Below are 19,974 nucleotides of genomic sequence, written 5' to 3'. Positions count from 1 at the left end.
GGCGGGCGGGGCCGGGGCCGAGCCCGGCGGGGAGAGGGCGCCGTCCCCGGCCGCGGCGGCCGCTGTCCTCGGCGCTTCGCCAAGCGGGGCGGGCGGTGCCGGTGCTGCCGGGCCGCGGCCCGCGCACGTGGCTGCTCCGCGCACGGCCCGGCTGCTCCGGCCGCGGGGGGCCGCGGTGCCCGGGGCGGGGCGGCGCGGCGCCGGCGGGCCGGTCCAGGAAAACATGAGCTCTCCGCACGCATCTCGTCTCGACGGTTCCAGTCGCAACACTTCCAGTACTTTTTTGTTTTTTATATTTTTATTTTTTGCCTTCCCCTCCCGCAGTACTGCCTCCTGTCGGGGGCGGGGGAGAGCGGCTGGAGGACGGGTTCCCTGCCGGAGGTCCCCGTGGCGCGGAGGTGCCCGCGGGGTGGGCTCCGCTCTCCCGCGCTCCAGGCCGTGGCGGGTTTGGTGCCGCGGAGGGCGGGAGCGGTGCTCCTGCCTTTCCCCTCACACCGTCAGTCAGGACGTGGTGACTTTATCCCCCCTCTGGGAGTAAGAGGGCTCCTTCTGCCAGCCCTTCCCTTGATAACGCCGTTAGGCTGAGTTTAAGCATCATAACTTGCTAATGTGAGGTGACCGTGTAGATTGGCAAGAAGCACTATGGTGAAGGAGGGGAGTGGACAGTAAGTGGGCACGCTGGTCCCCCCGCCCCATGACGGGGGCGTGCGGCCGAGAGGGGAGAACCAGGCAGCAGGGACCCCGGGGAGCGAGGCCGTGGGCTGGGCAGGAAAATACCCCATAACTAGTAAAGGCGGGTCTAGGCAGAGCTTGGAAAGAAAAAGACATACAAAGTTAAGTTTGTGAAAGTGCTTTCTGAAAATCTAGAGAATAGGATGAATCATATATCTGTACTTCTTTTGTCTCAAGAAGCTTCGTGCTGAGTGGATGATAGTATATATATCTTTGACTGTAGTCAAGTCTCTGTTGAAAGGTAGTATTAAAGAGGTTAAGAGCCTTTATTTCTTCAGTTTATTTTGAATGAGTAAAATACATTTTGTTCTTATCAAAAAAAAAAAAAATCTGCTGCTTTACTGTAGCAGGAAAGGGAAGGGAAATGCCTGTGCAGCCTATCAGATATACCTGATAATATTTCTTTGTGTTTTAAATCACACTTTTATAAGGAGAGGGTACGTAAGTGACCAAATATATTTACAGTACCACTTGTTGCTTTATTCCTGTCTTCTCTCTAAACACACACAGTATGAGAAGGAGACAGTAACCTGTTCCAGCAGTGGGGTGAAGTGCCTTGAATAAGGCCTGTACAAACTGTTAAAGGTTTCTTGGCGAAGATTACTAACAGTCTCTTACAGAAGTAAAATGTCAGTGGAGCTTTTCAGGTATCTTCTGGTCTGTGATCACGTACCAGGCCAGCTGTTCAGCTGTCAGTGTGAGGCGTTTCCTGCGATGTGTGTGGTGTCCTGGAGGGGGAAGTTCTTAACGTGTGTTTTCTTTCTTTGTTTTTCTCTTTTCCTCTTGCTCTGAGAGGCTTAGCTTTTGTTTTATTTATATATATATATTGCCTGGATATGAGCAAGAGATGCATTCCCTGAGACACTTATGTAATTTAAAGATAGCATTAACAACAGGTGACTGCCATTGTGGAGTGCGAGATGCGTATACAGCATTTGATCTGCCTTTTTCACATAGTCCAACCAAGGCAAAGTATACTACCCGAGACAGCTGATTTTTACAGTGCTGCCTTTTTCACAGGGTTTCAGTTGCTTGTGGGCAGAAACGAATTCTCTCTGAAGGTGGAATTCTTCTTGTGGCATGCGTTTTGCTGGCCTTCACTAACTGCCTGCACCCTTGTAATAGGTTCTGCGGAGGCTGTAATAATGATTGCAATACTTGAGTTGAAACCCAACCTCTATTTTAATTAGAGATGTGTCCCAAGATACAAACTTAATCCTTAATGGCAGATTCTAACTACTCCAAATGTTCAGTCTCTGCAGGGTTCTGGATTCAAGCCTAGCTATTACTCTAGCTTTTTTCTACTTATGACTGTTTCAGGTGGATCCTTTCAGGATTTAGTTTCCTTGCATGGTTCAGTTATGACTCTGTGTTACTTCTTGGAAGTATGAAAAGCTTACTTTAAGATATTTATGGAAGAATTGTTCTTTTATGTGAAACGTGAAGATCCTAATTTCTGAAACAGACCAAACTTCTTTTTTATTCTTAACTATCTCGATTATTTTTTTTTAATTTCACCTCCATAGTAAAGTTTTTTGTTGTTTGGCTTTTGAACAACTGAACCAGCTGTTGTGCACTGTAAGGTTTTTAACTTCAGGAAGGCAAATCTGGTAAAATGCTGTACCTTAAATCATTGTTCTGAGACAATATACTTCAGGTATATGCTGAACAGTTTATTGTATTTCTTAGTAGGGAGAAGGGAGACACTGGGAGACTGAATAGCGCTATAGAAGGCAGTAAACCTGTTAAACCAGTTTGTTGCTTGTGTCAGCAGCTATGTTAGTGAAATAACTTTGCAAAGTTATTTCTTCTAATGAGCTTGGTGAAGGACAAAACTACAAGAAGAACCAGAAATTCTAGAAGAAGCATCTGGCTTTACCACAGTTGTTACCAACAACTTCAGAGTGGTTTCTTGTTTGTTTTGCTTGTTTTTTTTGCACTGTAGGCTTGGGAATGTTGTTCGTGAAGACAGTCTGCTAATATCTGTTGGAAATAATTAGTGCATATATTTTCAAGGTCTAGATTTGCCTAGAAACTTCAGCTAGAGCAGAATGTAGCTTTCTTTTATTGCTGTATATATATTATAGGTGTTTATATGCTGAAGCTGCAGGCATTTTTATTTGCTTGAAAATGCAACTCAAGGCTTTATGGAATGTGTGATTAAGGATCGTCTACACTGCAGGATTAACTTGAACATTGACTTTAATTAGAGTCTTACCCATACAAACCTCTTACTTAAATGAGGCAATAGTGTGTCTCAGCCTGTGTAGCATGCAGTTTGCTTTACCTACTGTGTTAGGGGGAGTGTGGCCAGCAGAGTGAGGGACAGTAGTAAGCTTCTCCTGTGTTAGGAGTAGTGTCCTGTTCTGGACACCTCAGTTCAAGAAGGTTGTTGAGAAACTGATGGGGTCCTGCAGGGGCTGCCTGTATGTTTACAGGCTTGAGGAACATGACCCGTAAGGAGGGACTGAGGGAGCTGGATTTTATTCTTGCAGAGAGGAGGGAGACTTAGGGGACTTCAGGACAATCTAATAATGACCTACACCTACTTAAAGGGAAGTTACAGAGATGATGAAGACCAACTCTTCTCAGTAGTGACAGATGGTAAAAGAAGAGGCAGTAGCACATTTTTTGGCTTGGAAGGTTCAAACTGGACAGCAGCCTCCCCGCTGGGAGGGCGGTAATCATCGAATGGGTTAAAAAGAATTGAATCTCTGTGCTTGGACGTTGTAGTGACTTGCAATGGCTCAACTAAGCCACAGCTGACCTGATCAGATGGTGATAGTAGCCCTGCTTCAAAATGGAGATTGGAGTAGATGTCCTCCGGAGACTTTCTCCAACAAACACTTTGATTCTGTAAGATACACTTCCATGCCTGAGGAGATACACAGTGCAGTGCTACACCCTGTAGATTACTTCTTACATAGAGAGCTAGATACTCTAGAGAGCCTGACCTTGACAATGTATTGTACATGCATAAGAACATAAATTCTGATATTTGTAGTTGAGGCTAGTGATATCTCCCTCTGTATTTACAGCAGGATGTGAGACTAACATCTCATTCATAACCCTTCAGCCTCATGATTCTTGCACTGTCTGCAGTCACTTGGTGGAGAGTGAAGATGCACTGCACAAGCAATCTTGACTTCCTGCAGTGTGCCTATGTACAGAAATTAAATGAAACTTACTTACTCACAACTTCTTGTTCTTGTTCAAAGCATCATCTTAATCAGTCTGTCAGAGAAATTGTTCTAGTTGCCTTTTATTAAAATACCTTTGTGTTGTTTTTCTTCCGCAGACTCAACTTGATCAGTTCTCAACCACGTGGCTGATGGATATTTTTATTTACAGGTTTTTTTTCTTGTTTCAGCTCTTGACTTTTTTTTATAAGTGATACACAGTAAGTGAGCCACATGTCCTGTCAGTCCTCTAATCTCAAGGATATCAGCAGTGCAGTAGATGGATAAATATGCAGGGTCAGCTTATTATAAGTTGGTCACGTGCTGCCGTAAAAGTTGGTATCTTCCTTCTCCACCTCAGAATAAAGCAGAAATAGCAATGCAATAGATTATTTCCTGTCTCCATCCCTGTTACATAATTACTTCTTAAAAAGTGAGGTTTAACAGCCTGGTCATAAAGCATGATAGAGGCTTCAAACTGGGAAGACACAATTCTGCAAGTCGTCTTGTACACATTGTTCCAGATGAAGCACATGTACCAGCACTCTTTTCAAAGACGCTAATGCTTCTCTAGCTTCTGAAAATATTTCAGTTGATACAGGCAGAAGAAGAAGATGTGATCTTGGAATGTATCAGGCTGGTGACTCAGTCATCTTGTGATCTGTTAATATATGCACAGTCTTTTCTGAATTGGGAGCTTCTAGCTTCTAGCAGAAATTCTTTACTAGTCCCCTACTGTCACCACTACATTAAGTGATCTTTTACTTTACCTTATGCTTTGTGCCACTGCATTTCATCCAGCCTCTTTTCTCCAGGCCTTAGTGCTGTGGAATTCCGTGTGTGCCATTCTGCTCTGCCTTTGCTATTGTTTCCACTTCCAAGTTCATTTGCTGGCACTTGTGTGGTGGGTTTTGCTGGCTTCTTGCTCTTACTCTATCATAACAGCATTATTAAATTCTTAAAAAGACTAGTCCATTGGGAACTCATTAGTATAGCCCTCTACTTTGATAGCTTCCATTTCAGTCTCCCCTTTAGCTAATTTTTGGCATAGTTAACAATTCTTGGTCGAGTTGCTACTGTTGGATACTCTCCCATGTTATGCTATATTAAATGTTTTACTGAAGTTCAGTTTATTTCGGTGTCTTGCTAGATTAATTGATAATCTAGGTGCAATTTATCCTAGTTATCTAGTATCTTTTGATAATATTATACTTTGTTTTAATGTGTTATGTTGCATTTTCATTTTTCTGGTGATTTCAAATCTTAAAAAAAAAAAAAAAAAAAAAAAGCCACACTAACACAGTTTTGAAGATTATATGCTATTGAGGCATGCTCACAGTGGCCTAGATTGCTGCCTTGTTATACATATGGGTGCTATACTCTGTTCATCAGTAAGATGATTACACACCCAGTTGTATATGTATGGATCTCCCTCTGGTTTGGTTTAGCTTGGTAACACAGGAGAAGAGGAACTGTTGTACTGCACATGTGCTCTATCACTAGGATAAGCTGATAGATTTTATGCTGTTGAAAAAATTGGGCACCATTAGTTTCAGTATGATAAGACAATTGATAAAATCATAGACCTAAGTTCTAAGGATAACTCGATTCTGCTGCCTGTTCATCAGACTGCATATGTAGTATTGTGTAGACCTGAAGTTGTACAACTAAATGGGCCTAAATAGCTGAAGAGAAAGACAATTATATTGAAAAATATTAGCTTCCTTTGCCCTCTCTGTAGAGCACTCATGACTTTGACGTGTGTTTTTGCAATAATATATATGCTGGGTCTGTATAAAGCTTCTAGAGTAGGTAGAGATTAGATCTGGTTAGACTGCCTGGGTACAACAGGGCTCTCATTGAACTGCATGCATATATATGTGGTGGAGCAGTGAAAGAAACTTAATTTTAATAAATACTGTGGAATATGTCAGAAAATTTAGCAAGCTGCTTCTGACAGAAGGTTTCACATTCAGGATAAATAGAAGAATGCCGGTGTGATGCAAGTGCCAGGAGTGTCTTCCATGGAGCTGGTTTGAGTTTTCTCTTCCATTTGGGGAAGTGACCTACTAATACAGAGTACCTTAAACTTGTTTCAACTGAATTGGTGTTTGTCCTCTAGTCATGATACTTATTGTTTCTGCTTAGAGTATAATATATCTGACTGCATAGCAGAAGAGGGGCATGTGTTATAGGTGCATCACAAACCAAACTTGAATCAGCGTTGAATCCGTTGCAGGAAAAAAGCTATATTGGAGTGTTTGAAGTGCTAATGTAGCAGTGACAAGGTATTGAATACATTTAGTTGGGGGCATTGCTTTTAAAGGAAGATGTGGATAAAAGAATCATGAGGAGAGGAATGGTGAGGATCAAGGGTTTTGAGAGCATGACTTGTGAGGAAGGGACTGAATGAATAGCTGTTGCTTAGCCTAGGCAGGAGAAAACTGAAGGGGGCCATTATTTATGATGCCATTTGGTCTGAACACCAACCCTTTTGGCTAGGGAACTGCAGGCTACTAGCATCTTGTAGGCTGCTAGCAGAGTTGTCTTGTTTCCAGCTGATAACACTTTGGAACATATTTTGAAAATAATATTGTAATAATTAGTATAAACATATCTTACTGCAAGAGGAGCAGAAGGGGCAATGAGACAATAGCTCTGCTGAGATCTGGCCCTTGCTGTTAGGAATTCTGGGGGAAAAAAAGTCACCTAGCTTTATGAGGTATAACAATTTCCTACATTAATTTTGGGGGTTCTTTATAAATAGATTATACAGATCTAATTGCTACTGAGCAGAACTAATCTAATAAAGATCTAGTATTTATGCTTTCTCTTTTATCAGTTAGAAAGTTGCTTCACGTGGTGCTGAATAACAGCTTAATAGAGAATGTTGTAAGGGAAGACTACCCTTCTTTCCTTACCTCCTTACCTGATTCAGTTTGCACAAAGTCTTTACGCCATATGTGCTGTGTTCTTTCTGTGTGTATGTTGGGGGGGAAGGGGGTAAGTGTTGTTGTTTTTCTTTGTTTTAAGATCCTGGGGAAAAAATACATCCCAGACAAGCATTAAACAAGGCTGGCTCCTCTACTTTTTTTATGCATGGGAATCTAATGTGTAATTTGTCTCCTTCAGTCTCATCTTCTTGACTAAAGTAAATTCAGCTGTTAATCACAAGCATCTCTGAGTTAGCTTCTCCAGTTTGCAGGGTTTGTTTCAAAGGATATTTGTTTGGCTTATTTACTCATCTGAAAAAATGATCTTTATAACTTCTTTTAGTGTTGAAACTTGCAAAAGATCAGGAGTTGAGAAAATGTTGGCAAGATATTTGAAATTTCCATTTGAGCTTTAAGTTGATTATAGATACTGCAGAAAAATAGTGGGGTAAGGGAAGAATTAATGTATGTATTGATCTATGCAGAGCTGGAAGATACTGTGAAACAATTCTGTAGCTTGTATCATTGCATTGTCACAATACAAACTTTGATTTCTGTTTACCTACACTTATTTCCAGAAGTCCAAAGGATGTTCTAGAACCATCTGCAAACAGAAAATTGAAGATCTACAATTCAGTTCAGGTGGCTTACTAAAAAAATGAGAAATGTGTGTGTGTTTTCCTTCTAATCTGAACTAACAGTGACACATGGAGAATATTTTATCATTTAACCAAAGCTCAGTGGCACAGGGCCTTACAAAGGCAATTAGTAGAACCCATCTATAAATGTTAGTATTTAACTTCAGTAGTTTTCAGGTGAATGATGCTAGCTACTATTATATATTTTCATACTATTTAGATATTTCAATGTCACAGCAGCCTTATCTAAAGCTATAGGCATCATGTTCCTAAAATTCTTTTCCTGTTTGTATATATAAGATGGGATAAGATCATTCCTGCTCTCTAGACATGTCGATGATCATATGTAGTAGTTCTCATGCTCCAGTAATCTAATCTTCTGTTTCTGCATGCGTGGATCCAACTTGCAGACTAAATATTGGTCTGGTGTCATTTTGAACACCGTCTTAGATATCTTTCTAGTTCTAGGCTTTTGAATTCTAGACAGGTCAGTTGTTTTGTCAGTTGTGGTTCTGGCCTGTAACTTCTTCACTTCAGTGTTTCAAACTGTTACAGAAGCCAAGTCCTACTAAATGGTTAAGAATTAAAGTTTTTGATCAACTTAGATGTTATAAAATGTTGTTGGGTTTTGTTTCTATCTGAAAAGGAGTGGCTACAGTTTTGATAATGTAGCACCACAGGTCCCCTAGCTAAAGAAGTTATGGTTGACTTCTGAAGTTCTGTGTGACCTAGCAAGATCAATGGTGTCATGTTTTTTTTCTTGCAGCTGTGATCTGAGAACTTTAAGCTTTCATAGTCTCACTGGTTTACAAATGGCAGCTGAGGTAAAGGTAGTGTGCAACTTTCCAAGATAAACTTGTGTGGAAGAGAATTATCTTCAGGAAAATAATTAAAATTGAAAAGACACTAAGACTGATTCCCATTGGTGCTGAGACCTTTTTAGATAGCTGCATCTTGTGCTGACGGTTGTTTTTGGCTTTCTCATGCTTCTTAGAATACTAGAAGCACAAAGATAACCAAAAGATAAGTTTACTTTAATCTCTAAATAGCTGCTTCATTCAGTGAAGAGGTTGTTGGAGGCTTTGCAGTAAACCATCAGGGAAGCAGAATGCATTTTTCTGCTATTCTGACCCATTTGTTGACTGAAATGCCTAATAACTTTTTTGCAAGACTTATCTGCAATGGGCAGGTTGTATTAACATGCAGCTCAAGAGCTTGAACTGTGAGCAGAGATTGAGCTTGATAGTTACTACTTGGCCTGCTAGGCAGTTAGTACATGTGTAACTTGACACTGTCTGCATCCTTCTCTTGACTTGGGAGCCTTAGCTCAGACTAGGATATGATATATTTGCATCCTGTATCCTCATATAGTGAGGGGAGATATAATGCTGCCTTAGAGAATACCCATTTTGATTCTGATGGGAAGGGCAGGTGTTATTGCATGAGGTGTAAGCTCCTGGGGAACTTTAAAAGTTTTCCTGGGAACTGCTTGCCTTAAATGTCCCTCCAACAGGCTCCTTCTCCATTGCTCAGTTTCTATAATAAATTACTCAAGCACTCAAAAACCTGTAATGCACAGTAGGTTCATCTGTCCTAAAGAACAAAACTTTCTATTCCTTATGTCAGCAATAAAAATGGAAATGGTTATTTGTGCAACACTTTATTCTACTGTTCAGCTAAAAGGGGAGAAGGTAATTTGACCTCTTGAGAGACACCTGTCTACAAACTCTTTAAATATTTATGAGCACAAACTCGTGAGAAGGAAAGGAAGTCCTGAGTTGGCATTAGGAGAAAACAAAAATTTGGAATATATGCAGACCAAGTGTGTGTGTAAGTTAGTAGTATGAGATTTCTTTATTTCTACCTGACAGTAGCAGAGGAAAGAACGTGCTTGGCCTAAAATAAGACTACTCTGTGTAGACTATTAAGGGAGGCATGGGATCCTGAATCAAAACAGTCTTTTTTTCAGCTGAATCCTTTGACTTTTGTGGTAAAAGTAACTGCACCAGACTGTTGTTGAAAGAAAATTAGGCTGTGGGCAAAGCTTTAATACGAATTGAAAGACTTGGAACAGCTATAATCCAATAGCTGTTGCAGTTTTTCAGCAGATTTCCAAGTGGGCACTTGTTGCATTGCAAGGTCAGGTATAAACTTTAACAAAATATTAGATGGGGAAGAGAATGTTGGCTCTGACTGTTGTAGACATATATATTTTTTTTTTATTCATTACTGATTTGGCTTAATTTTCCCTAGCAACACTTCAAGCTTCTTTAAAAGCTTCTAATACCTCAGTAATTAGGTTTCTTTTAGGCACCTCTTTTAAAGCTACAATTAGCAAATTAGGGAAGAAATACCCTTTCATGTATTGAATGAAGATAGGATGCAAAAACTGCAGTGTTTGACTTTCAGAATTTCTAGAAAGTGTTTAAAAAAAACCTAAGCTTAGTTTTCTATTATCATTAATAGCTGTTAAAACTAACTATAATTCACACTATCTATGGGTCAAATTTTATCTTGTAGGCATGGGAACATTTTTTTTAGAGGATTCAGCATGAGTACTTTCCTGGGGTATCATTTATATAAGAAAATATACATCTGACTTGGAAAAAAGAACAAGTCAGATGTATATTTTCTTATATAAATGATACCCCAGGAAAGTACTCATGCTGAATCCTCTAAAAAAAATGTTCCCATGCCTACAAGATAAAATTTGACCCATAGATAGCTGTTAAAACTAACTATAATTCACACTATTAATGATAACAGACAAGAGATAATGATAAAAGGCAACACAAGAAAAGTGACTTCTAGAGGATTCAACATGAGTACTTTCCTGGGGTGTTCTTTAAGGAAACATATATCTGACTATTTTTCTTTTTTATTAGGAAAAAAAATAAAGGAAATAACTTTTGTGTTGTCTCTTGCAGTTTGCCCAGTGTACTAAATGTTAAGATATTCATTGCTAAGGTGTAAGGTTTTGGGCTATTTCACAATGCCATGGTGGCAGGGGGGGGAACTTCCTATGTAACTTGTGCTGAGTTTTTTCTCCAATATCTTGATAGTTTCAACTACCCATGTAGAAATTTAGGAGTTGGTGGGGGGGAGAAGGATAAAATTCTTACAAGCATTTTTCTAGTTTCTCTTCTGGTTTTGCAGCCAGATAGTAAGTAAAAACAGGAATGCACACAAGTTGCTGTTAATGCTTATTAAGTTTTCTTAGTATCTTAGGTGAGGCTTAAGTGAAAGTAAAGCATGTTTTTCACTTTCAGCCTGCCCATCCTAAGATCTTAGTCTGAAATATTTAACTGAGTATATTCACTTATAGTAATGGCAAATTGAATGCATCAATAACAAGAGGATCAAGTTAGTGATCACTTAGGGCCCATAGAAGGACATCCAGCTTGCCTGTTGGGATGCACCTGCAAGTGTGGAGGGAGCAGGCAGACATCATTACTAGGCCACTCTCAATCATCTTTGAAAGGACATGGAGAACAGGAGAGGTGCCTGAGGACTGGGAAAAAGCTAATGCCACTCCAGCCTTCAAAAAGGGCAAGGAGGAGGACCCAGGGAGCTACAGGCCAGTCAGCCTTGCCTCCATCCCTGGAAAGGTGATGGGGCAGCTCATCCTGGGTGTCATCTTTAAGCATATGAAGGACAAGAAGGTGACCAGGAGTAGTCTGCATGGATTCCTAAAGGGGAAATCATGCTTTACCAACCTGATATCATTCTCTGGTGGAATGACTGCCTGGGTAGATGAGAGGAGAGCAGTGGCTGTTGTCTGCCTTGACTTCAGTAAGGCTTTAGACACTGTCTCCCATAACATCCTTATAGGCAATCTTGGGAAGTGTGGGCCAGGTGAGGGGACAGTGAGGTGGATGGGTACTGTCTGAATGGCAGAGCTCAGAGGGTTGTGCTCAGTGGTGCAAGGTCTAGTTGTAGGCCTGTAGCTAGCGGTGTCCCCCAGGGGTTAATGCTGGGTCCAATCTTGTTTGACTTACTCATCAGTGACCTGGATGGAGGGACATAGTGCAGCCTCAGCAAACCTGCTGATGATCCAAAAGTGGGAGGAGTGGCTGATACCCCAGAGGGCTGTGCTGCCACTCAGGGGGACCTGGACAGGCTGGAGAGATGGGCAGATGGGAACTTTGTGAAGTTCAGTAAGGGGTAGGGCAGAGTCCTGCCCCTGGGGAGGAATAACCGCATGCTGCAGTACATGCTGGGGCCTGACCTGGAGGAAAGGAGCTCTGCAGAGCAGGCCCTGGGAGTCCTGGTGGACAGCAAGTTGCCCATGAGCCAGCAGTGTGCCCTTGTGGCTGAGAAGGCCAATGGTATCCTGGCATGCGTTAGGCAGAGCGTTGCCAGCAGGTTGAGGGAGGTGATCCTCCCCCTCTACTCAGCCCTGGTGAGGCCGCATCTGGAGTGCTGTGTCCAGTGCTGGACTCCCCAATATAGGAGAGACATGGAGCTACTGGAGCAAGTCCAGCAAAGGGTTACTGAGATGAGGGAGGGCCTGGGGCCTCTCTCCTATGAGGAGAGGCTGTGAGAGCTGGGCCTGTTCAGCCTGGTGGTGAAGAGAGGACTGTGGGGGGGGATCTTATCAATGTGTGCAAGTATCTGAAGGGAGGGTGTCAAGAGGATGGGGCCAGGCTGTTCTCAGTGGTGCCCAGTGACAGGATGAGAGGCAGTGGGCACGGAGTGAAACACAGGCAGCTCTGTCTGAACATGAGGAGAAACTTCTTTACCGTGGGGGTGACTGAGCATTGGAGCAGGTTGTCCAGAGAGGTTGTGGAGCCTCCTTTCTTGGAGATACTCAAAAGCTGTCTGGGCAGGGTCCTGGGCAATGTGGTCTAGGTGATCCTGCTTGAGCAAAGGGTTTGTGGACTAGATGATCTCCAGAGGTCCCTTCTAACCTCAACTATTCTGTGTGATTCTGTGAAGAGTATAGCTAATCCCACTGCAGCATGAAAACTTACAGATCCATTCACATAAAGTGTGTCTGGCTCCTTATAGTAAATATTTAAGTGTTGAGGATAGAGATCCTGTGACAGAGACCTGGCTTCTTAAAAGTAGTGTCTGTGTGAATGTAAATGTATGCATACATACTATTCTGAAGATGTAAAATTAAATGCTGTCAGTTGAATCGTGTAGTATACTGTGTTGTCTTCATCATAAATATCAAGCTGATTAGTATCAAAAAGTAGAATGTGCCCCGGATCTAAATTATTGTTGGATTTGGCTTATGAAATAGAGGTTCTCAAAATAACCTGGTAAAAAGAACAGTTTTTAAATTCTTTAAGAGTATTATCTGTGCATAGAGTGGATGTGCTTTATATATTCCCTGTGTGTTTGTTACAGATAGGATAATTCTGAAGTTATATATGAATGCACTTTGCTTTATCCAAAGCCTTAAATACTCTATACTTAGCCGACAGCATTTGGCTAAAAAAAAAAGCTGTGACATTAATTAGATCTAACATGCAGGAGCTCTGGATCACTTCCCTTCTAGACAGAAGCAGACTGGGTACGATATAAAACCAATTAAACACAGCAGTTCCGAAAATGTTACTTGCCTGATGGAGTCGATCACCTATTTAGTCTTCCTTCATTAATAATTTCCTGGCTACTAGAAGTACTTGTGTAGTTAATTGTTTCCGAGTTGTCAGTAGTTTATGTTGGTTGAATTCTTAAAGCATTGCAGAGGAATGAAGTCCCTATTCTAGCAGCTGGTTGTCTGTTAGACAGACAGTCATTGGGAGCAAGCTGTGTAACTGGTGAATTAGATGTCTGCCCACAGGGCTGTAGTCAGCAGCCTGTGACAATACTGAGAGGAAAATGAATTTAACACGCGCGTTGCCTCAATTTTTTTCAGACACTGGCCAGAAGAAGACCCCAGACAAGAAAGATGGGCGACGAATGTCTTTTCAAAAGCCTAAAGGGACTATTGAATATCCTGTAAGTTGCTTCTTGATTATTAGAATGTCATTGCATAGCAAGTACAGACTCTAAAAGTTTCATTATAAAATGTAAGCAAAAAACCAGTTTGCATTACTTCTAATTTTATAATTCTGTGTATGTTATAGCTTATTTTAACAGGAATTAAATCAGAAATTAGATAACTAATACTATTTGAGTAAAGCTGATGCTTCTTTCCTTTGGTTTTTTTATGCAAGTTATCTTTTTCTTCAGAAAACAAACTATCAATCAGATGAATTAGATACCGGAAGGTAACTAGTTAGAAAAAATAATGTTAATTAGAAAAACATGTGCAATTTTCCTCCTTTCAGTGTTGTTAAACTGATATCAGCAGGAATAATAGAATAAAGGTTTTGTTGTTTGGGGGTGGGAGGCAGGCTATATCTTGGTAACTGACCTTCCAGCACTCTTCTGATAATTTTCATGACCTCTACCCTGTATAGTACAGATCTGTTTTCCCAGCAGTATCTGAAAATGGAGCCTTTCTATGCCTGTTCTGTTCTTGAAATGACCCTCAAACTGTGCTGCAGTCAGCTTTTCACATTTGTGGTTACTAAGGGAAACTGAAGTGAGAAGTATCTGTTTTGTGTTATATACTGGAAGTATAATTAAGCCCAGAAATAATGCTTATAGAGTTAACATTAAAATAGGGAAGTCTATCACAGATATTTTTCAATGCTTTTGAAGCTGGAAATGATAAAATAAAAGCAAGAACTTCTATAAAGAAGTGTTTACTTCACCTCTTATTGTCCTCTTAATGAAAGAGGAGATATGGTAAAGATTTAACTGTTAAGGTTAGCCTTATCAGAGTTTGGCTTAGCATAACATTAAGAAGTCTGATTATAACTTGGGGAGAGGCAGAGGGCATGAATGTATTGGACTGAGATGAACTTTATCTTGGCTCATATTGGTAACTTAAATTTAATTTTAGTGTATAGTAAATATTTTCTTGAAGCTGAAATAAAAAAGAAAATGCTACTGTTGGATTTTAGCAGCTGAAGATAGAAGCAAAACAAAAAAACACTTCCTTACGTTTAGCACAACGTGTCTAAAAATAATTGGGGAAATATGGTCAGGTGTAACTTCGTAAATCTGATATTCCTATTCAGTTAGTAAACCCTTTAACTTGTCTCTTGCCACTATATGTGTGCAATCACCCCAATATGCAAAATTCCAGGCAAAACATAAAGCGGTAAGCTTCCCTTTTTTAGGTTAGTAATGTAGAAGTAGGTATTACAGACTTGTGAATTGTATTTTCGGTAAGCTTAAGGAGAGCTTCTAAAGGAGCCTGCTGTGTGCGTGGAACACGTTGCATGTCAGGTCCACAAATTCAGTATTCTGCCCAGTCTTGCTGTGGATTTCAGCTGTGAAATATTTCAGCAACGTCAAGTTTTCAGAGCTTTCAGTTGTCATGTACATATGTTTTAGTATAACACACATCTAACTTCTAGAACTTAGTGGTTATATTCACTATACATATGAAAGAGGCCTTGTAATTACTGTGATAATTTGCTACAAGTATTATTCATGACTTTATATCATACAGAGAGAGATGAACTTCGTCTGATTTCTGCCTTTGTCCTTCTACTACTTCTCAAAGCAGCAATGTTTTCTAGATATTTTTTAGTGTTGTTGAAAACTTGGTGTTTTTCTGTTTTTTCTAATTTAACATTTTAGTTTTTCCAGTGGCCGCATATATTAAGGGAGAAGGTTTTATAATTCATATTCCTGAAGTTTGGCATGAGACAGAATCTCATTGATGCAAATAATAGGTGTTTTTTAAGGTGAAATGCACTTCTTTCCAGCAGTTTAAGATCTTTGGCTGCCTTTTGGCTTTAGCTTCAAAGACCAAGTATGTTATTACTTATTTGTCCCAAAAGTGCAGATCGTAAATCCCCAATGCATAAAAATGTGAACTACAGCTTTGTGTGTAGCACCAGCAGGAAGATGTCAACAGATGTGGTACTGAGTGAAGAAAGCAAGTGTTAATTTTACCCAGGCTAGTAGTTTTAAAAGAATGTCACACTCTTAACTTTCAGTGACTATCTCTAAAGGATACAGACAATTCTGGTTAATTTTCACTGTTATTGCTGTAGACAGTGAACTCTAGACAGCGTGGGGTTTTTTTGTGTTTTCCCCTTTTATTAAAGTTAGAATAGCTTCTCTTCTGAATATCAGAGTTAGATGGATTTGATACAAATCAGTACAGATTTCAGAATTGCATCAGTGCTCTGGGCTAAGTTTTATGTCGGAACCTGTTCACATACATGAAGGGTAAAGCAGTATATGTCCAACAGAGCGAATAGTGTATGTGAACTTGTTACTAACTAGGATTTTTTAATAGCATTTTTGCATTGCTTACTTTAAGTAACTTCATTATATTGGCATTGCATCCAGGAGTTTCTTGTACTACCTGTTCTGCAAAAGGAGCTACTGTCTGCCTCCAGGTATTAGAAGAGCCAATTACGGATCAAAAAAGCATTTGCAATGTTGACTGTGGATCAACAATGATATTGGCCTGCCAGCAGTTTAATGACTTCAGCAAAAGCTTTTTAACCCTCTTTCAATCAAGGAGAGAAAGGAAATAACTGGATGTTTACAGGTAGTTCTTCTCAAGTGCAAGGGACTACATAGGAAAAAGCACTTTTTTTTTGAAAATTAACAAGTAGGCAATGGAGGCAGATCTTGCTTATCAGTGGCAGAGGCTCAAATGTAGTCCTCTTCTCCCCCCCCGCTTTCTCCTTCTTTAACTGACTGTGCGCTCTGGACCTGAAGTGGCAGATAAGCAACTAATATGCAGAGGCTGTGGCCCAGATTGTGACAAGAACCTGATATGAATTAATGAAGGTCACACAAGAAGCCTGTAATAGGGCAGAGTCTTAAAATTGGGTCTTAAGCTGGAGTCCTCACTGTTGATCTGGCAGTCTTCCGACATGTGATGATGTCCCAGTTATTTAGTGTTAAGTCAGTCTCTCTAGCAACTAGGTTTAGACTCAGTCTGAGAAACTGTTGAGAAGTCTTTATGCTGAGAACAAAACTACAGTGACTTCTGAGCTCAGCTTCTTTAAATAAAATTAGGAAGAATTTTTGATTCTTTCTTAGCTCATGGGATGTGGGTGGCAAGTGCTTTTACTGTGACCATCAAATAAGCGATAGTTTCCTGGACTTAGAATGCACATGAACTCTTGGAATTCCTTGTTGTGATAACTTGCTCCATGTGCTTATTTGGAGAGTGGGGAAAGGATGAGTATCTGCTAATGTCTCTGCAGAGTAATTGTGGATTACGCTTTCAGTTCTAGAGTGGCTTGGATAGAGTTCTAAAGGCTGTCTCCTCTGGTAGGCCTAGTTTCTCATCCTCATAAGTCTTTGTGTGCTAGGTATACTGCTACAAACGTACAAATTTGTTTCTTGGTGCTTCATTTCAAAGCTGGGGCTTGCGTTCCTTTCCGACTGTTACTTTTTTTGAGCTTTCTCCTGTCTAGTCTTCCCCAAATTTGGGAGATTTAGCAAATGTGGATCATAATGATTACATAATACTTTGTCTGTCATATCTTTTGCCTAACTCTAAAATAATTTTTTGGAGCTGCTTTTATATTTAAAGGTTCCATTTTCCTGCTGTTACATGTTACAGAAATTAGACCTGTTAAAAATCAGTTCATGTAGCCACAATCTGATATTTCTAAGGCTTTAGTACAATGGCAGTCAATAGTTTTCCTTTTCTCCCATGTCCTCACTTCTCCCAGTCTTCCCATTGCTCTAACTTTTTTAGTTCCTTTTGATACTGTTCAGCTACTGTTTTTTTTCTGGGTTTTAGACAGTTTTCAAATATTGCAAAAGCAGGTTCTTTATATATTCTGGTGTGTGTAGGTATAACTTCTAATGGAAAAATGAGTGAACTCCAGCTGTAGAGCTGCAATGACAGTTAAGTTCATTAGGATATCAGTGGAGAATTTGGTTTTAAATTAGGTTTTTAAATAACTGCCAACTGTTAATCTGGCAAAACTTGAAGGCAGTTAGGACTCTAGTCAACAGTGACTCCTTGTTGAAGGCAGTTAGGACTCTAGTCAACAGTGACTCCTTGAGGCTGTTTATCTGCTGGGACTCCCCTGCCTCCCCCAGCCAACAAGAAAGCAGGTAATGCTGTGTAAGTGGAAAAGAGATATTGTGATTGATATACATATAATTAAATGGGAAAGAACTATTTGGAGAGAGTGAGGGGTGTTTGTGTGTTTGGGTGGAGGGGTATTTTTTGTTTTGTTTAGCTAGTGTCACCACTGCCGTGTTAAAAGCTTTATTTGGGATTTTAGTGGAAAAGGAAGACGGAAGGTTTGGTTCTTAATGGGCTGACTAGATCTGATATCTGTAAAGGCTTTTTTAGCTAATTTAGCATTTTAGACTTTTTAGATATACATAAGTGACTACATAAGGCACAGGTAAGTAGGAAATAAGGCCTCATGTGTCTGTAGATCTATACGAAGAGTTGACAACTAGAAGTTCTTCCTAATGTTAGTTTATTCCTACAATCATTTATATTCTAAAATGTCCTTTTTCGGCAAAAGTTATTGTACAAAGCAGAGTTCATGTGGTCAGTTAAAAATGCAGTCCAGAATAAGTGATTCTTGTTTTGCATTTTCATTAATAAGTATCTTTTTTGCTTAAAATTTTCTAAATTCAAGTAGAATGGTCAAGTCAGTGCTTGACATGCATTGAACCACTTCGAAGGACCAACTGATGTGCTCAAGTCCTTTTGGATTCTTTCTAGGGAACAGTGTGTTTTCACACATTTGTGATAGTTTTTATCTGAGATATAATTATATGTGAACAAATCTTGACACTTTGTTAAAATCATGAAACAACTATCACTGTCATCTGCCCCTCCCTTCCCAAAAGGGGAAATTTTTCCATGAAGATTCAGCGTAGTGCTTTAATATGCAAATATTTCTATGAATGTTTGGAGAGAGAATGATCAGGAAAGGTGTTTTTTGTTTGTTTTTGTTAAACTGTTTTTCTCCACAAAATTGTTCTTTTGGTTTTAGGAAGTTCAGTTCTATCTAATGAAAAGGTAGAAAGCCCAAGGGTCAGGAAAGATGTCTTTGAATGTTAACTTCAGAGTATGCTTGTGTATCTTCTTATGTAGGGAGACGCTTCAGGAAGTCTTCATTGCATCAATGTTTTATTTGTTTTGAGAAGTTATCGGTGCCAGTCTCTGAACTCATATATAGTATGGAGGTTCACTTGTTCAAACTGTACAGTCAGATAAGAAAAGGAAGCTCTGCTGTGTTTTCTATTCTGTTGTTCATGATTTATAAGAAAATCCTTTAGCTGCTAAGAGGGCTTGCCAAAGGACTGACCTTAAAGGTTGAAAGAAATGAATGCTCTCTTCAAGGGTTTATTTTTGAACTTTGTGTTTTTAATTGAATGCTTTAACTATTTTATTTTGCAGGTTAGTCTAAAAATCTGAGATTTTCATTATTAAGTGATATCTACTGAAAATCTACTCAGCAGCTAATGGTAGTCTTCTAACACTTATCTGAGAGCAAATTTTTGAGTTAGGAGCCGTTTTGAATATTAGTTTTGATTTGTTTTTTAACAAACTCCCTGTAATACGTAGCACTTCTGATGGAACCAGTACTGTATTTTGTGATCTGGTTGTCAGTTTTGTTATTGTCTATCCAGTAAGTAGTAACCATCTGGTCTGGTTGGGTTCCTTTTTCATTTTCTGGCAAATGTGGCATTTCAAAGTGGCATTTGAGAATACTGTGATTTATGCATATCTACATGATCATACACTACTGAAATATTAAAAAGTACAATGTAGTCTTTCACACTTGAAATGGCAGTAGAGAGAAGTTTACTGTTCTTTGTAGCTTATTAGTTTCCTATGTAAGAATTATCCTAATACAAGAGTTATTTTAATAAAAGCTAATTGCCTTGTGTGCATGCATGTCCTGTAGCAGTACCTTATCTTTAAGGAAAAGCTATTTGCAGCACTTTTTACAGAATGATTCATTTCTCTGTTTAAAGGATATAGTTTGTTCCTTTCTATCTGTCAGTTATACTGGTTTTATTTCTGTCCTGTCAAGCACGTATTCACTGTCACAACTTTCTCAAAGCTAATGAAGAGAAAGCATTTCTTTTACTGAAGTCTTTTGGGATTAGTGTTCTGTTCTAAGTTTTTTGGAGTATTCAAGTGGGTATACTTTTAGAAGAATTGCTTATTTTTTGATGCTTAGTTTGCTTTGCAGCCAGTTGGAACTCTATTTACTGGCTGTTCTTGCAATATGAATAAAAACTAATACTTTATAATCATATTAATCATATAATATTAGCTACTATTATAACCTTTGTGTTATGTACACTTTGCTCTAGCAAGATGTTTGCTACTCCTCTGAAGAATGAATTTGCCTTGTTACATTCTGAGTAGCACGAGTACAATAATTATTATTTATGTGGAATATGCTGATTCAATTACAGTCATCCAAAACTGACTATAGTGGAAGCAGATTAGCTCAGTACACG

General features: G+C 39.6%; 1 protein-coding gene across 10 annotated transcripts in view; it reads left to right on the top strand.

Annotated features, from left to right (window-relative positions):
- Nucleotides 1-19,974, top strand: part of OXR1 (oxidation resistance 1) — a 276,903-nt gene that overhangs the window by 194,740 nt on the left and 62,189 nt on the right. For 9 of the 10 annotated variants that reach the window (XM_064507616.1, XM_064507617.1, XM_064507619.1 and 6 more), the window contains one exon: nt 13,352-13,434. In XM_064507616.1, coding sequence (XP_064363686.1) covers nt 13,352-13,434 — 83 coding nt within the window. Of the gene's footprint in view, nt 1-167; nt 276-13,351; nt 13,435-19,974 lie in introns of those variants that run through there. The other variant, XM_026119612.2, reaches the window with a different exon arrangement.

This window comes from Dromaius novaehollandiae, chromosome 2, assembly GCF_036370855.1.
Source record: "Dromaius novaehollandiae isolate bDroNov1 chromosome 2, bDroNov1.hap1, whole genome shotgun sequence".
Taxonomy (NCBI): domain Eukaryota; kingdom Metazoa; phylum Chordata; class Aves; order Casuariiformes; family Dromaiidae; genus Dromaius; species Dromaius novaehollandiae.
The sequence above is the reverse complement of the archived record's forward strand: the minus strand, read 5'-3'. Positions and strand labels throughout refer to the sequence as shown.